The sequence below is a fragment of the Eucyclogobius newberryi genome, unplaced genomic scaffold (assembly GCF_026437365.1).
Source record: "Eucyclogobius newberryi isolate DKJ021-1_F unplaced genomic scaffold, fEucNew1.0.hap1 SCAF_4, whole genome shotgun sequence".
Lineage (NCBI taxonomy): Eukaryota > Metazoa > Chordata > Actinopteri > Gobiiformes > Gobiidae > Eucyclogobius > Eucyclogobius newberryi.
In genome coordinates, this window is record NW_027316056.1 from 42,517,502 (window position 1) to 42,536,774 (window position 19,273).

The 19,273-nt window shown below is 45.9% G+C and overlaps 1 protein-coding gene across 1 annotated transcript in view; it reads right to left on the reverse strand.

Moving 5' to 3' along the window:
- Positions 1–19,273, reverse strand: part of LOC140377869 (nidogen-1-like) — a 59,623-nt gene that overhangs the window by 31,132 nt on the left and 9,218 nt on the right. The window contains exons 2-3 of the mRNA XM_072463474.1: positions 6,244–6,516; positions 5,652–5,881 (exon numbers count right to left, since the gene is read on the reverse strand). Of these exons, the coding sequence (XP_072319575.1) occupies positions 5,652–5,881; positions 6,244–6,516 (503 nt within the window). The remainder of the gene's footprint in view (positions 1–5,651; positions 5,882–6,243; positions 6,517–19,273) is intronic.

The window sequence follows — 19,273 nt, forward strand, 5'->3', positions numbered from 1 at the left end:
CTACACCCTACACCATAACCCTACCCCCTACACCCTAACTCTACACCCTAACCCTACATCCTACCCCCTACACCCTAACTCTACACCCTAACCCTACATCCTACCCCCTACACCCTCACTCTACACCCTAACCCTACATCCTACCCCCTACACCCTAACTCTACACCCTAACCCTACATCCTACCCCCTACACCCTAACCCTACACCCTAACTCTACATCCTACCCCCTACACCCTAACTCTACACCCTAACCCTACATCCTACCCCCTACACCCTAACTCTACACCCTAACCCTACATCCTACCCTCTACCCCCTAACTCTACACCCTAACCCTACCACCTACACCCTAACCCTACACCCTAACCCTACATCCTACCCCCTACACCCTAACTCTACACCCTACATCCTACCCCCTACACCCTAATCTACACCCTAACCCTACATCCTACACCCTAACTCTACACCCTAACCCTACATCCTACCCCCTACACACTAACTCTACCCCCTAACCCTACATCCTACCCCCTACACCCTAACTCTACACCCTAACCCTACATCCTACCCCCTACACACTAACTCTACCCCCTAACCCTACATCCTACCCCCTACACCCTAATCTACACCCTAACCCTACATCCTACACCCTAACTCTACACCCTAACCCTACATCCTACCCCCTACACACTAACTCTACCCCCTAACCCTACATCCTACCCCCTACACCCTAACTCTACACCCTAACCCTACCCCCTACACCCTAACCCTACATCCTACATCCTACCCCTACACCCAGTGGCGGCTGGTGGTACAAATTATAGGGGGCGCTATTTGACATGACCGTGTTTTTGTTTTTTTAAATGTCCAAAATTGTATTAGTTTTAACATTGACTGTATGAATACATATCTTAAATACACATTTACAACTGAATTAATTAAGTAAACACTCTTTATTTCCACTCCAAAAGAGCAAATCAAAAATCTCAGTGATACTGTCACTTATAGTGCAGAGTAACATTACTACATTAAGAGGAAATAAAAAACACAAACAAAAAATACAAAAAATACAAAAAGTGGCTTTCTGGAGCGGCACAAAGTCGCTTTTTTCCTCTGGAGACGCCACAATGACGTAATCACTTTTGATTGTGATTTGATTGGTTAAAAATCCCCATTGATTTTCTCTGAGGCTCTGGAGCTTTTCAAACCGCTCAGAGGGAACGTAGTAAAGTGAGGCAGGCTGCGCAGCAGAGCACGGCGCGCAAACAAGGTATACATCTATATCTATTTATAGATATATATTATTATTTCAAACATTTACACTAATAAAAATATAAGATATTTCTGAATAAATTATATTGTTTTTAGACACCAAAAAATGTACGTAGTTGGCAGATTGACAGGGGGGCGGCGCCCCAGCGCCCTTAATGGACCAGCCGCTACTGCCTACACCCTAACCCTACATCCTAACCCTAACCCTACTTCCTACACCCTAACCCTACCCCCTACACCCTAACCCTACACCTACCCCCTACACCTACCCCCTACACCCTAACACTACCCCCTACACCTACCCCCACACCTTCTCCCTAACCCCTACACCCAACCCCCTACATCTACCCCCTAACCCTACCCCCTAACCCTTAGTCTTAGAAGAGAAGTGTATTTTATGTTGAGAGTGTATCAGCGCTGAGGCCCCCTGACCACAGGGGGGCACACATGGGCCCCTAAGGGCACTGACCACAGGGGGGCACACATGGGCCCCTAAGGGCCTGGGGCCCAGTGCAGCTGCAGTGTCGTGTCCATGAGCCTGTTAATATTTAACTGTTAAAACCCTGAGCCACCAGAGCCCAAAACACAGTGTCAGCACTTGCCACCGCGAAGAGAACACCTCTAACCCCTCGGCCTAAATCCTCTCTAACCCCTCGGCCTAAATCCTCTCTAACCCCTCGGCCTAAATCCCCTCTAACCCCTCGGCCTAAATCCCCTCTAACCCCTCGGCCTACATCCCCTCTAACCCCTCGGCCTACATCCCCTCTAACCCCTCGGCCTAAATCCTCTCTAACCCCTCGGCCTAAATCCTCTCTAACCCCTCGGCCTAAATCCCCTCTAACCCCTCGGCCTAAATCCCCTCTAACCCCTCGGCCTACATCCCCTCTAACCCCTCGGCCTAAATCCCCTCTAACCCCTCGGCCTAAATCCTCTCTAACCCCTCGGCCTAAATCCCCTCTAACCCCTCGGCCTAAATCCCCTCTAACCCCTCGGCCTACATCCCCTCTAACCCCTCGGCCTACATCCCCTCTAACCCCTCGGCCTAAATCCCCTCTAACCCCTCGGCCTAAATCCCCTCTAACCCCTCGGCCTAAATCCCCTCTAACCCTTCGGCCTACATCCTCTCTAACCCCTCGGCCTAAATCCCCTCTAACCCCTCGGCCTAAATCCCCTCTAACCCCTCGGCCTACATCCTCTCTAACCCCTCGGCCTACATCCTCTCTAACCCCTCGGCCTAAATCCCCTCTAACCCCTCGGCCTACATCCTCTCTAACCCCTCGGCCTACATCCCCTCTAACCCCTCGGCCTACATCACCTCTAACCCCTCGGCCTACATCCTCTCTAACCCCTCGGCCTACATCCTCTCTAACCCCTCGGCCTAAATCCCCTCTAACCCCTCGGCCTACATCCTCTCTAACCCCTCGGCCTAAATCCCCTCTAACCCCTCGGCCTAAATCCCCTCTAACCCCTCGGCCTACATCCTCTCTAACCCCTCGGCCTACATCCTCTCTAACCCCTCGGCCTAAATCCCCTCTAACCCCTCGGCCTACATCCCCTCTAACCCCTCGGCCTACATCCTCTCTAACCCCTCGGCCTACATCCCCTCTAACCCCTCGGCCTACATCCCCTCTAACCCCTCGGCCTAAATCCCCTCTAACCCCTCGGCCTACATCCCCTCTAACCCCTCGGCCTACATCCCCTCTAACCCCTCGGCCTACATCCTCTCTAACCCCTCGGCCTAAATCCCCTCTAACCCCTCGGCCTACATCCCCTCTAACCCCTCGGCCTACATCCCCTCTAACCCCTCGGCCTAAATCCCCTCTAACCCCTCGGCCTACATCCTCTCTAACCCCTCGGCCTACATCCCCTCTAACCCCTCGGCCTACATCCCCTCTAACCCCTCGGCCTACATCCCCTCTAACCCCTCGGCCTACATCCCCTCTAACCCCTCGGCCTACATCCCCTCTAACCCCTCGGCCTACATCCTCTCTAACCCCTCGGCCTACATCCCCTCTAACCCCTCGGCCTACATCCCCTCTAACCCCTCGGCCTACATCCTCTCTAACCCCTCGGCCTACATCCCCTCTAACCCCTCGGCCTACATCCCCTCTAACCCCTCGGCCTACATCCCCTCTAACCCCTCGGCCTACATCCCCTCTAACCCCTCGGCCTACATCCCCTCTAACCCCTCGGCCTACATCCTCTCTAACCCCTCGGCCTACATCCCCTCTAACCCCTCGGCCTACATCCCCTCTAACCCCTCGGCCTACATCCTCTCTAACCCCTCGGCCTACATCCCCTCTAACCCCTCGGCCTACATCCCCTCTAACCCCTCGGCCTACATCCCCTCTAACCCCTCGGCCTACATCCCCTCTAACCCCTCGGCCTACATCCCCTCTAACCCCTCGGCCTACATCCCCTCTAACCCCTCGGCCTACATCCCCTCTAACCCCGCTCGGTGATGTGGAGAGTTAGTGCCTAATTTGAACTGTTAATGACAAATGTTTAAATCCCATTCAAAATGCCTGTACGTCTATGGCAGTGGTTGTCATGTTGCCATGGTAACATGCTTGCAGCTGGATGTAGGCTGTCATTGGCTTGTTTGTTTAAAATGGAAAGAAATGACGATAAGTTTGTTATCTTAAAGGAGCAATGGACGATTTTTCGGCGATTTGAGAACTCAGGCAGAAGTGCTCATGCCCCTCCCCCGTGCACATGCCACTCCCCCCGTGCTCATGCCACTCCCCCGTGCTCATGCCACTCCCCCGTGCTCATGCCACTCCCCCCGTGCGCATGCCACTCCCCCGTGCACATGCCCCTCCCCCGTGCACATGCCCCTCCCCCGTGCACATGCCACTCCCCCGTGCACATGCCCCTCCCCCGTGCACATGCCCCTCCCCCGTGCTCATGCCCCTCCCCCGTGCACATGCCCCTCCCCCGTGCTCATGCCACTCCCCCGTGCTCATGCCACTCCCCCCGTGCGCATGCCACTCCCCCGTGCACATGCCACTCCCCCGTGCACATGCCACTCCCCCGTGCACATGCCCCTCCCCCGTGCACATGCCCCTCCCCCGTGCTCATGCCCCTCCCCCGTGCACATGCCCCTCCCCCGTGCACATGCCACTCCCCCGTGTGGACTGATACAACACACACGTGCGTTTGTTTATTAGCGCAACGGAGCGCATCACATCTCTCGTCTCCCGTAGATTTCTGTCCACATCTGCGTCAGCTCGAACTGTCTTTCTCCGTCTTCATTTTGCCCCGTACACAGAGGGAACTATATTATGATAGATCCATGCGCATAGGCACGCGGAAACGTGGGGACGAGCCTGACGCGGCTGCAGGTGAGCGACAGGTGCGTTTTATGATTGACACGTGGCAGGACAAATGATTTATCCACGACACGAGGAAATATGATAAAAAATTTGCTGAAAAAAATCGTCCATTCCACCTTTAAGTTTTGGAGCAGGACCACACCCCTTTCCTGCCCCTTCCTGTGGCTAAACTGTTCAGGTGTCCAGGTCACACACATCTGTGTTTGTGACTTCGTGCCCCTCCCTCTTCTACTTCTACTTCTCATTTATGAGAATAAACACTTTGCATCTTGCTGAGATGTGGTCGCTGCTCGTGAAGAATGTCTAAGTACATTTTTGACCTCATTTAAATGTTCAAGGGGCGTGTGTTAGGCTCAATATGGACCACTTCCTGTATGACTTCGGGCGGGGTCATAATATTGTTTTTTACATTTCTTCCCATGAACTGTTTTTTTGGAGCGAGCGTCATATTTTTACTGCCACTGTTTGTGGCGCCGGGCCCCCATTGGCCCCATGTTATTTGATTTTTGAGGCGGCGCTACTGAGCCGTCTTTCAATACTTTTTCACGAAACCTTCACTCAAAATTAGAGCTCACGGAGTTCTAATTTTCGATGCCACTCACGAGCAGATCCACCTTTGTTTACTACTCGATTTTTGCGTTTTTCCAGCCCCTGGTACCAATTATAATAAGTCCCTCACCGGGACGATACTCGTCCTTTGACTCAAGCCTAAAAATATATGTATAATATAAACCTATATATTATATATATATATCGTCTATATAATATCGACAGAGATAATATTTATCACACAATAAATGTCATGAACTCAATTCAGTTTAAATTAAATTAACTCTATTTAGTCAAATTTGCTGTTCCCATTGATTTGTTCATATAATTCAGTCAAATCTGTGTTGTACAGTCAAAATGACACTGCTGTGTGCTGTCTGCAGCTAATAACGGAAGAGCAGTGAAACATATAAAGGCTCCACCCCTCTTATCAGAGGAGGACTAAACTCTGCCCTTCTCCAGACAAACTAACGCCCCCTGCAGTTCAGATGAAGTATTACCGTGTCAGCCTGTGCACAGACTCCTCCTCCTCGGTGCTGAGCCACTCCTGCTTTCCCGGAGACTTCCCCCACCACCAATGAGAGACCAGGCCCTCGCTAAAGCCCGCCTGCAGGGTCCGAGACACGCCCCCTGCAGGAGAGGACAGGAACTGCAGGCCAGAGCCGGGGTAAAGCAGCAGCGCCAACGACGAGGACTTCAGCAGCACCAGGACCAGCTGGAAAGAGTTCCTCTGAGGAGAGAACGGACCAATCAGAGAGAAGCACACGGACCAATCAGAGAGAAGCACACGGACCAATCAGAGAGAAGCACACGGACCAATCAGAGAGAAGCACACGGGCCAATCAGAGAGAAGCACACGGGCCAATCAGAGAGAAGCACACGGGCCAATCAGAGAGAAGCACACGGGCCAATCAGAGAGAAGCACACGGACCAATCAGAAAGAAGCACACGGACCAATCAGAGAGAAGCACACGGACCAATCAGAGAGAAGCACACGGACCAATCAGAGAGAAGCACACGGACCAATCAGAGAGAAGCACACGGGCCAATCAGATAAATACATAAATACATAAATACAGGTGCCTGTCTCACCTGCGGGCCCTCGCTCCCTGCGGCGGCCATCTTGTCCCAGGTGACCACCACGGCGCCCTCTGGCTGCTGGGCCGCTCTTTGAGGAAAGGCCTTGTGGGCCAGAGCCTCGGCCCGTCCCAGGACTTCAGGAGTCCGGTCCAGTCTGAAGTGCACCAGGCCCCGGTCCAGATCTCCCATGAGCGCCGCCACTGTCCCAAAGGGGGGCGGAGTCTGAGCCAGGTATTGTGGCTGAGGGGGGAGGGGCTGCACCGACACCAGGCCGTTAGACGAGACCTGAACATAGAGAAACATTTCACACCACTGAGGAGTGGAACTGTTTAAATCAGGCTAAAACAATAGCTGCAAGCCTGGAGCAGACGGACTGCAGTCTTCCACCTGATGATGTCATGAGGTGACCTCATTCAAACAGAAGGACCTTTATTCCAGAGTCAGCTCTGGAATACAACACCAACAACAACAACACCAACAACAACAACAACACCAACAACACCAACACCAACACCAACAACACCAACAACAACAACAACCAACAACACCAACACAAACACCAACACCAACAACACCAACAACAACAACAACAACCAACAACACCAACAACACCAACAACAACCAACAACACCAACAACAACCAACAACACCAACAACACCAACAACAACAACCAACAACACCAACAACACCAACAACAACCAACAACACCAACAACAACCAACAACACCAACAAGAACAACAACAACCAACAACACCAACAACACCAACAACAACAACACCAACAAGAACAACAACAACCAACAACACCAACAACAACAACACCAACAACACCACCACCACCAACAACAACAACAACACCAACACCAACAACAACAACAACAACAACCAACAACACCAACAACACCAACAACAACCAACAACAACACCAACAACACCAACAACAACCAACAACAACCAACAACACCAACAACACCAACAACAACCAACAACACCAACAACAACCAACAACACCAACAACAACCAACAACAACAACACCAACAAGAACAACAAAAACCAACAACAACAACACCAACAAAAACAACACCAACAACAACCAACAACAACCAACAACAACAACACCAACAACCAACAACAACAACAACAACAACAACAACACCAACAACACCAACAACAACCAACAACAACACCAACAACCAACAACACCAACAACACCAACAACAACCAACAACACCAACAACACCAACAAGAACAACAACAACCAACAACACCAAAAAAAACAACAACAACCAACAACACCAACAACAACAACAACAACAACAATAACACCACCAACAACAACACCAACAACAACAACAACAACAACAACAACACCAACAACAACAACCAACAACACCAACAACAACCAACAACAACCAACAACACCAACAACACCAACAACAACAAACAACACCAACAACAACCAACAACACCAACAACACCAACAACACCAACAACAACACCACCAACAACAACAACAACCAACAACACCAACAACAACACCAACAAAAACAACAACAACAAACAACACCAACAACAACCAACAACACCAACAACAACAACCAACAACACCAACAACAACAACACCAACAACCAACAACAACCAACAACACCAACAACAACCAACAACACCAACAACAACCAACAACACCAACAACACCAACAACACCAACAACAACACCAACAACAACAACAACAACACCAACAACAACACCAACAACACCAAAAATACCAACAACAACCAACAACACCAACAACAACAACAACACCACCACCACCAACAACAACAACAACCAACAACAACACCAACAACAACCAACAGCACCAACAACACCAACAACAACCAACAACAACAACACCACCAACAACCAACACCAACAACCAACACCAACAACCAACACCAACAACAACAACAACAACACCAACAACACCAAAAACACCAACAACAACCAACAACACCAACAACAACCAACAACACCAACAACACCAACAACAACCAACAACACCAACAACACCAACAACAACCAACAACAACAACACCAACAACCAACAACCAACAACAACCAACAACACCAACAACAACCAACAACACCAACAACAACCAACAACACCAACAACAACCAACAACAACCAACAACACCAACAACAACAACACCAACAAGAACAACAACAACCAACAACACCAACAACAACAACCAACAACACCAACAACAACCAACAACACCAACAACACCAACAACAACAAACAACACCAACAACAACCAACAACAACCAACAACAACCAACAACAACCAACAACACCAACAACAACAACAACAACCAACAACACCAACAACAACACCAACAAAAACAACAACAACAACAACAACCAACAACACCAACAACAACCAACAACACCAACAACAACCAACAACACCAACAACAACCAACAACACCAACAACAACCAACAACAACCAACAACAACCAACAACAACCAACAACAACAACAACCAACAACACCAACAACAACACCAACAACAACCAACAACAACCAACAACACCAACAACAACAACCACCACCAACACCAACAACAACACCAACAACAACCACCACCAACAACAACAACAACCAACAACAACAACAACACCAACAACAACAAATACAACAACAACCAACAACAACTAACAACACCAACAACAACCAACAACACCAACAACAACCAACAACAACAAACAACAACAACCAACAACACCAACAAAAAACAACAACCAACAACACTAACAACAACCACCAACACCAACAACAACACCAACAACAACAACCAACAACAACAACAACAACCACCAACAACAACAACAACCAACAACAACAACAACAACACCAACAACAACAACAACAACCAACAACAACAACAACCAACAACACCAACAACACCAACAACAACCAACAACAACAAACAACAACAACCAACAACACCAACAACAACCAACAACACCAACAACAACCAACAACAACAAACAACAACAACCAACAACACCAACAAAAAACAACAACAACCAACAACACCAACAACAACAAACAACAACCTCGTCCTGAGAAGATGACGAGTCAACATTTTAACATTTATTTTGGGGACGGATTGTGCTTTTTCAGGTGCTTTGTATTGAACTATAACAGAGTTATAGCACAGAAGGATGTATATACATATATATCAGCACAGAAGACACTGGAGTTCAAGACCACAGAGCGACGTGCATCTGCATCTTGAAGCCTCTAATCACTCGTTTGAAGACGTGAGGTGAAGGTTTAAGCAGGAGAAAAGATGGTTTGAAAGAGGAGTTAAAGAAGCTATTTTTGTTAAAAAGAAAGACCTTCTTTAAACAGAAATGGAGGGTTAAGGTTCAATCTTCCTGTTATTTATAATGGTCCTGAACCCCTGGAGAGGTAGAGGACCAGGTAGAGGACATTTAGATGTGAATCAGGTCCTCAGGGTGAGCCAGGGTCTCACAAAGACAAAGGGGAGACTAAGAGCCCATTAAAGGGCTGAATAGGCTCGGTAGATACAAAGAGGGGAGTTTGTGTCGAAACAAACAACTCTTCCCTCTTCAGGAGGCTCCGCCCAATGGGCGGGGCTTACCACAGAATAGTACAAATATCGGAGTTCTCCACCTAAATTCTTTTATTGACAATGACTCTTGGATGAAGTCGAAACAACTATTTTTTCAAACTGAGTCCAGATGAAACAACTGAAGCTTTTTCTACAATGGAACACGCCTGGACCAATGAGGGACACGCCCACATTAAATGTTATATTATATATTATATGTTATATTATATACGTTATAGTCATCACACAGAGGCAAACACAAGAGGGCGGGGCAATACTGGCTCAAACCAAACCGTTTTGAAACAGAGTGCGTCTGTAAAGATGTGTGAGCTCCACCAGGGGGCGATATCACCTTCTGTGCTGATGTCATGGAGCTGATTGTGAACCACTCTGAGGGAACCCTGACCCCTGACCCTGAACCACTCTGAGGGAACCCTGACCCCTGACCCTGAACCACTCTGAGGGAACCCTGACCCCTGACCCTGAACCACTCTGAGGGAACCCTGACCCCTGACCCTGAACCACTCTGAGGGAACCCTGACCCTGAACCACTCTGAGGGAACCCTGACCCCTGACCCTGAACCACTCTGAGGGAACCCTGACCCCTGACCCTGAACCACTCTGAGGGAACCCTGACCCCTGATCTGTGGAGGAGAGTGGAACCTTCAGCTTCATCAGACGTGGGGAGTTCTGGAGGAACAAGAAAGAACAAGTTCTGTCTCTGAAGAAAATAGGACTGAGTGACACGTGGAGGAGATGAACACCAGGGGGCGCCAGTGTCACGTGTTTATAACACATACAATCTATTCCAGAATAAACTACTTCTTTATCTTCAATAAAGACAGATCTAAATCAGACTCTCAGATCTCAGAGATCCTGCTCTACATTTGTAGATTTGGAGGAAAGATGTAAAAACACAGAGGTTCAATGCAGCTGCGTCATGACCTTTGTTTAAGGACAAAATGTCCAAACAACATTAAGACTTCTCTGGAGGAACATGAGACTCCGCCTCCTGTGGGACGCTTCCAAAGCCGTGTTGAGAGGACACGTTATAGACATCGCCTCAGAGAAAGAAACAAAGGGAGAAAAAGCTCAAAGATTTAAGATAAGATACAAGAAAAAATAAAATTGATGGAAGAAAATCATGGCAAAAGGGGAAGTCCTCAAATGTCAGAAGAGCAGTTTAAAGCTCTAAAGACACACCTCAGAGTGTATAAAGCTCTAAAGACACACCTCAGAGTGTTATAAAGCTCTAAAGACACACCTCAGAGTGTTATAAAGCTCTAAAGACACACCTCAGAGTGTATAAAGCTCTAAAGACACACCTCAGAGTGTTATAAAGCTCTAAAGACACACCTCAGAGTGTATAAAGCTCTAAAGACACACCTCAGAGTGTATAAAGCTCTAAAGACACACCTCAGAGTGTTATAAAGCTCTAAAGACACACCTCAGAGTGTATAAAGCTCTAAAGACACACCTCAGAGTGTTATAAAGCTCTAAAGACACACCTCAGAGTGTATAAAGCTCTAAAGACACACCTCAGAGTGTATAAAGCTCTAAACACACCTCAGAGTGTATAAAGCTCTTAAGACACACCTCAGAGTGTTATAAAGCTCTAAAGACACACCTCAGAGTGTATAAAGCTCTAAAGACATACCTCAGAGTGTTATAAAGCTCTAAAGACACACTTCAGAGTGTGTAAAGCTCTAAAGACACACCTCAGAGTGTATAAAGCTCTAAAGACACACCTAAGAGTGTATAAAGCTCTAAAGACACACCTCAGAGTGTATAAAGCTCTAAAGACACACCTCAGAGTGTATAAAGCTCTAAAGACACACCTCAGAGTGTATAAAGCTCTAAAGACACACCTCAGAGTGTTATAAAGCTCTAAAGACACACCTCAGAGTGGTATAAAGCTCTAAAGACACACCTCAGAGTGTATAAAGCTCTAAAGACACACCTCAGAGTGTATAAAGCTCTAAAGACACACCTCAGAGTGTTATAAAGCTCTAAAGACACACCTCAGAGTGTATAAAGCTCTAAACACACCTCAGAGTGTATAAAGCTCTTAAGACACACCTCAGAGTGTATAAAGCTCTAAAGACACACCTCAGAGTGTTATAAAGCTCTAAAGACACACCTCAGAGTGTATAAAGCTCTAAAGACATACCTCAGAGTGTTATAAAGCTCTAAAGACACACTTCAGAGTGTGTAAAGCTCTAAAGACACACCTCAGAGTGTTATAAAGCTCTAAATACACACCTAAGAGTGTATAAAGCTCTAAAGACACACCTCAGAGTGTGTAAAGCTCTAAAGACACACCTCAGAGTGTATAAAGCTCTAAAGACACACCTCAGAGTGTTATAAAGCTCTAAAGACACACCTCAGAGTGTATAAAGCTCTAAAGACACACCTCAGAGTGTTATAAAGCTCTAAAGACACACCTCAGAGTATTAAAGCTCTAAAGACACACCTCAGAGTGTATAAAGCTCTAAAGACACACCTCAGAGTGTTATAAAGCTCTAAAGACACACCTCAGAGTGTATAAAGCTCTAATGACACACCTCAGAGTGTATAAAGCTCTAAAGACACACCTCAGAGTGTATAAAGCTCTAAAGACACACCTCAGAGTGTATAAAGCTCTGAAGACACACCTCAGAGTGTTATAAAGCTCTAAAGACACACCTCAGAGTGTATAAAGCTCTAATGACACACCTCAGAGTATATAAAGCTCTAAAGACACACCTCAGAGTATATAAAGCTCTAAAGACACCTCAGAGTGTTATAAAGCTCTAAAGACACACCTCAGAGTGTTATAAAGCTCTAAAGACACACCTCAGAGTGTTATAAAGCTCTAAAGACACTCCTCAGAGTGTTATAAAGCTCTAATGACACACCTCAGAGTGTTATAAAGCTCTAATGACACACCTCAGAGTGTTATAAAGCTCTAATGACACACCTCAGAGTGTATAAAGCTCTAAAGACACACCTCAGAGTGTTATAAAGCTCTAATGACACACCTCAGAGTGTTATAAAGCTCTAAAGACACACCTCAGAGTGTATAAAGCTCTAATGACACACCTCAGAGTGTATAAAGCTCTAAAGACACACCTCAGAGTGTTATAAAGCTCTAAAGACACACTTCAGAGTGTGTAAAGCTCTAAAGACACACCTCAGAGTGTATAAAGCTCTAAAGACACACCTCAGAGTGTATAAAGCTCTAAAGACACACCTCAGAGTGTATAAAGCTCTAAAGATACACCTCAGAGTGGTATAAAGCTCTAAAGACACACCTCAGAGTGTATAAAGCTCTAAAGGCACACCTCAGAGTGTATAAAGCTCTAAAGACACACCTCAGAGTGTATAAAGCTCTAAAGACACACCTCAGAGTGTTATAAAGCTCTAAAGACACACCTCAGAGTGTATAAAGCTCTAAAGACACACCTCAGAGTGTTATAAAGCTCTAAATACACACCTAAGAGTGTATAAAGCTCTAAAGACACACCTCAGTGTTATAAAGCTCTAAAGACACACCTCAGAGTGTGTAAAGCTCTAAAGACACACCTCAGAGTGTATAAAGCTCTAAAGACACACCTCAGAGTGTTATAAAGCTCTAAAGACACACCTCAGAGTGTATAAAGCTCTAAAGACACAGCTCAGAGTGTTATAAAGCTCTAAAGACACACCTCAGAGTGTTATAAAGCTCTAAAGACACACCTCAGAGTGTATAAAGCTCTAAAGACACACCTCAGAGTGTTATAAAGCTCTAAAGACACACCTCAGAGTGTATAAAGCTCTAATGACACACCTCAGAGTGTATAAAGCTCTAAAGACACACCTCAGAGTGTATAAAGCTCTAAAGACACACCTCAGAGTGTATAAAGCTCTGAAGACACACCTCAGAGTGTTATAAAGCTCTAAAGACACACCTCAGAGTGTATAAAGCTCTAAAGACACACCTCAGAGTGTATGAAGCTCTAAAGACACACCTCAGAGTGTATAAAGCTCTAATGACACACCTCAGAGTGTATGAAGCTCTAAAGACACACCTCAGAGTGTTATAAAGATCTAAAGACACACCTCAGAGTGTTATAAAGCTCTAAAGACACACCTCAGAGTGTATAAAGCTCTAATGACACACCTCAGAGTATATAAAGCTCTAAAGACACACCTCAGAGTATATAAAGCTCTAAAGACACCTCAGAGTGTTATAAAGCTCTAAAGACACACCTCAGAGTGTTATAAAGCTCTAAAGACACTCCTCAGAGTGTTATAAAGCTCTAATGACACACCTCAGAGTGTTATAAAGCTCTAAAGACACACCTCAGAGTGTTATAAAGCTCTAAAGACACACCTCAGAGTGTTATAAAGCTCTAAAGACACACCTCAGAGTGTATAAAGCTCTAATGACACACCTCAGAGTGTTATAAAGCTCTAATGACACACCTCAGAGTGTATAAAGCTCTAAAGACACACCTCAGAGTGTTATAAAGCTCTAATGACACACCTCAGAGTGTTATAAAGCTCTAAAGACACACCTCAGAGTGTATAAAGCTCTAAAGACACACCTCAGAGTGTTATAAAGCTCTAAAGACACACCTCAGAGTGTTATAAAGCTCTAAAGACACACCTCAGAGTGTATAAAGCTCTAAAGACACACCTCAGAGTGTTATAAAGCTCTAAATACACACCTCAGAGTGTTAAAGCTCTAAAGACACACCTCAGAGTGTTATAAAGCTCTAAAGACACACCTCAGAGTGTGTAAAGCTCTAAAGACACACCTCAGAGTGTATAAAGCTCTAAAGACACACCTCAGAGTGTTATAAAGCTCTAAAGACACACCTCAGAGTGTATAAAGCTCTAAAGACACACCTCAGAGTGTTATAAAGCTCTAAAGACACACCTCAGAGTGTTATAAAGCTCTAAAGACACACCTCAGAGTGTATAAAGCTCTAAAGACACACCTCAGAGTGTTATAAAGCTCTAAAGACACACCTCAGAGTGTATAAAGCTCTAATGACACACCTCAGAGTGTATAAAGCTCTAAAGACACACCTCAGAGTGTATAAAGCTCTAAAGACACACCTCAGAGTGTATAAAGCTCTAATGACACACCTCAGAGTGTTATAAAGCTCTAATGACACACCTCAGAGTGTTATAAAGCTCTAATGACACACCTCAGAGTGTTATAAAGCTCTAAAGACACACCTCAGAGTGTATAAAGCTCTAATGACACACCTCAGAGTGTATAAAGCTCTAAAGACACACCTCAGAGTGTTATAAAGCTCTAAAGACACACCTCAGAGTGTTATAAAGCTCTAAAGACACACCTCAGAGTGTATAAAGCTCTAAAGACACACCTCAGAGTGTATAAAGCTCTAAAGACACACCTCAGAGTGTTATAAAGCTCTAAAGACACACCTCAGAGTGTTATAAAGCTCTAAAGACACACCTCAGAGTGTTATAAAGCTCTAAAGACACACCTCAGAGTGTTATAAAGCTCTAAATACACACCTAAGAGTGTATAAAGCTCTAAAGACACACCTCAGAGTGTTATAAAGCTCTAAAGACACACCTCAGAGTGTATAAAGCTCTAAAGACACACCTCAGAGTGTTATAAAGCTCTAAAGACACACCTCAGAGTGTATAAAGCTCTAAAGACACACCTCAGAGTGTATAAAGCTCTAAAGACACACCTCAGAGTGTATAAAGCTCTAAAGACACACCTCAGAGTGTATAAAGCTCTAAAGACACACCTCAGAGTGTATAAAGCTCTAAAGACACACCTCAGAGTGTATGAAGCTCTAAAGACACACCTCAGAGTGTATGAAGCTCTAAAGACACACCTCAGAGTGTTATAAAGCTCTAAAGACACACTTCAGAGTGTATAAAGCTCTAAAGACACACCTCAGAGTGTATGAAGCTCTAAAGACACACCTCAGAGTGTATAAAGCTCTAAAGACACACCTCAGAGTGTATGAAGCTCTAAAGACACACCTCAGAGTGTTATAAAGATCTAAAGACACACCTCAGAGTGTTATAAAGCTCTAAAGACACACCTCAGAGTGTATAAAGCTCTAATGACACACCTCAGAGTATATAAAGCTCTAAAGACACACCTCAGAGTATATAAAGCTCTAAAGACACCTCAGAGTGTTATAAAGCTCTAAAGACACACCTCAGAGTGTTATAAAGCTCTAAAGACACTCCTCAGAGTGTTATAAAGCTCTAATGACACACCTCAGAGTGTTATAAAGCTCTAAAGACACACCTCAGAGTGTTATAAAGCTCTAATGACACACCTCAGAGTGTTATAAAGCTCTAAAGACACACCTCAGAGTGTATAAAGCTCTAATGACACACCTCAGAGTGTTATAAAGCTCTAATGACACACCTCAGAGTGTTATAAAGCTCTAATGACACACCTCAGAGTTTATAAAGCTCTAAAGACACACCTCAGAGTGTTATAAAGCTCTAATGACACACCTCAGAGTGTTATAAAGCTCTAAAGACACACCTCAGAGTGTATAAAGCTCTAATGACACACCTCAGAGTGTATAAAGCTCTAAAGACACACCTCAGAGTGTATAAAGCTCTAATGACACACCTCAGAGTGTTATAAAGCTCTAATGACACACCTCAGAGTGTTATAAAGCTCTAAAGACACACCTCAGAGTGTTATAAAGCTCTAAAGACACACCTCAGAGTGTATAAAGCTCTAAAGACACACCTCAGAGTGTATAAAGCTCTAAAGACACACCTCAGAGTGTTATAAAGCTCTAAAGACACACCTCAGAGTGTTATAAAGCTCTAAAGACACACCTCAGAGTGTATAAAGCTCTAAAGACACACCTCAGAGTGTATAAAGCTCTAAAGACACACCTCAGAGTGTTATAAAGCTCTAAAGACACACCTCAGAGTGTTATAAAGCTCTAATGACACACCTCAGAGTGTTATAAAGCTCTAAAGACACACCTCAGAGTGTATAAAGCTCTAAAGACACACCTCAGAGTGTTATAAAGCTCTAAAGACACACCTCAGAGTGTATAAAGCTCTAAAGACACACCTCAGAGCTGGACTAAAGTGATGAACACATTTAAAATAGACGATATTGAGTCTCTTTACGATGGTCCAACATCAAGAATGAAAATCAATGGTCACATGAGCGATCCACTGACTCTGAGGGGTCGGACAGGGATGTGCTGGGTCGCCCCTGTTGTTCGCTTTGTATTTGGAACCATTGGCCCAGTTTATTAGACAATCAAAGACAATCGATGGGACGGAACATTCCATTGCTGATGATGATGTTCTATTATATCTGACCAAACCAGAAACATCCAACGTCTGAATTCAAACTGAAAGTACAAAAAACTGACATTCTCTTTCTCCATTTAAATGGTAAAACGGAATCTTAGATCTTTAGGCCTTTTTACTACTGTAAAGAAAGATCTGTAAAAAGTGACTCTGATCTCAGACTTACCACATGGAAGGAGCTGATCAGAACTAAACACACGTGTTACAGACTTAAACTGGTCAAACTTCATGACCAAAGGTTTTGTACCAAATAGAACTGAGACACAAGGTCTGGAGGACAAAAGGTCTGGAGGACAAAAGGTCTGGAGGACAAAAGGTCTGGAGGACCAAAGGTCTGGAGGACAAAAGGTCTGGAGGACCAAAGGTCTGGAGGACAAAAGGTCTGGAGGACCAAAGGTCTGGAGGACAAAAGGTCTGGAGGACCAAAGGTCAAAGGTTTTTCACCAGATGTAAAAGAGAATCACATGAAAAGTCACTCGTTACGTTTCCTTGTCACTGGAAAACTACAGCATTAAGTTACTGCGTCAAACCAGGACTAAACCAGGACTAAACCAGGACTAAACCAGGTCTAAACCAGGACTAAACCAGGACTAAACCAGGACTAAACCAGGTCTAAACCAGGACTAAACCTGGACTAAACCAGGACTAAACCTGGACTAAACCTGGACTAAACCGGGACTAAACCGGGACTAAACCAGGACTAAACCGGGACTAAACCGGGACTAAACCAGGACTAAACCAGGACTAAACCAGGACTAAACCAGGACTAAACCAGGACTAAACCTGGACTAAACCAGGACTAAACCTGGACTAAACCTGGACTAAACCAGGACTAAACCAGGTCTAAACCAGGACTAAACCAGGACAGAATATCACTTAAATGTCGATATCACAACACAATAAATATTTGGCGTTAACTCTTTCCGACTAAATGTGCCTTGAGTTAGTTTAGTTTTATTTTGACACAGTTTAACTAAAACATTAAGACATGAACACAAATGATTATGTGAAGTAGATGAAATGATTGCTATAATACTAATATTGCTTTACGTTGGAGACATAAGAGTGGAAGGACACGAGTCCCTCGGGCGCTGAACATGAACAAACCTCATAAACATCATGTGTGAGGTCACTTCCTGTCTCTGACAATCAACACATCCAGGAACAAACACAGTGTTCACAAGCACATGACTAAAGAAAAGAAATATAAGAATAAACTGAGACTAAAATAAGAGTTGAGACTAAACTGAGTCTGAACTGCAGAGTCGACGGCAGGGGCCTCGACGACAGGGGCCTCGACGACAGGGGCCTCAACGGCAGGGGCCTCGATGACAGGGGCCTCAACGGCAGGGGCCTCGACGACAGGGGCCTCAACGGCAGGGGCCTCGACGACAGGGGCCTCGACGGCAGGGGCCTCGACGACAGGGGCCTCGACGGCAGGGGCCTTGACGACCAGATGTCCAGACACAGAGACTAACTCTGGGGACATGGAATATCACCTCTCTGGGGGGAGGAGCCTGAACTTGTGCTGGGGGGAGGAGCCTGAACTTGTGCTGGGGGAGGAGCCTGAACTTGTGCTGGGGGGAGGAGCCTGAACTTGTGCTGGGGGGAGGAGCCTGAACTTGTGCTGGGGGGAGGAGCCTGAACTTGTGCTGGGGGGAGGAGCCTGAACTTGTGCTGGGGGGAGGAGCCTGAACTTGTGCTGGGGGAGGAGCGATATCGACTCGATATAGTCGGCCTCAGCTCCACGTGGACGTCCCGGTTCACCCGGTGGACGAGAGGACATGTCTCAGATGTCGCAGATGAGGGACCATCAAAGTCACGCGACATGTCTCTCACTGTTGTGGCGGCCTACGGGCCGAACAGCAGTGCAGAGGACACGGTCTTCTCAGAGTCCTTGGGAGGGGAACTGCACAGTGCACCGACCGGGGACTCTGTTCTACTGGGGGACTTCAACGCCCACGTGGACAATGACAGTGACTCCTGGAGAGGGGAGGAGCCCCGATCTGAACCCGAGCGGTCAGTTATTGGACTTCTGTGCCACGGATTGTCCAGAACGAACACCATGTTCAAGCACAAGGTCCATCAGGTCACATGACACC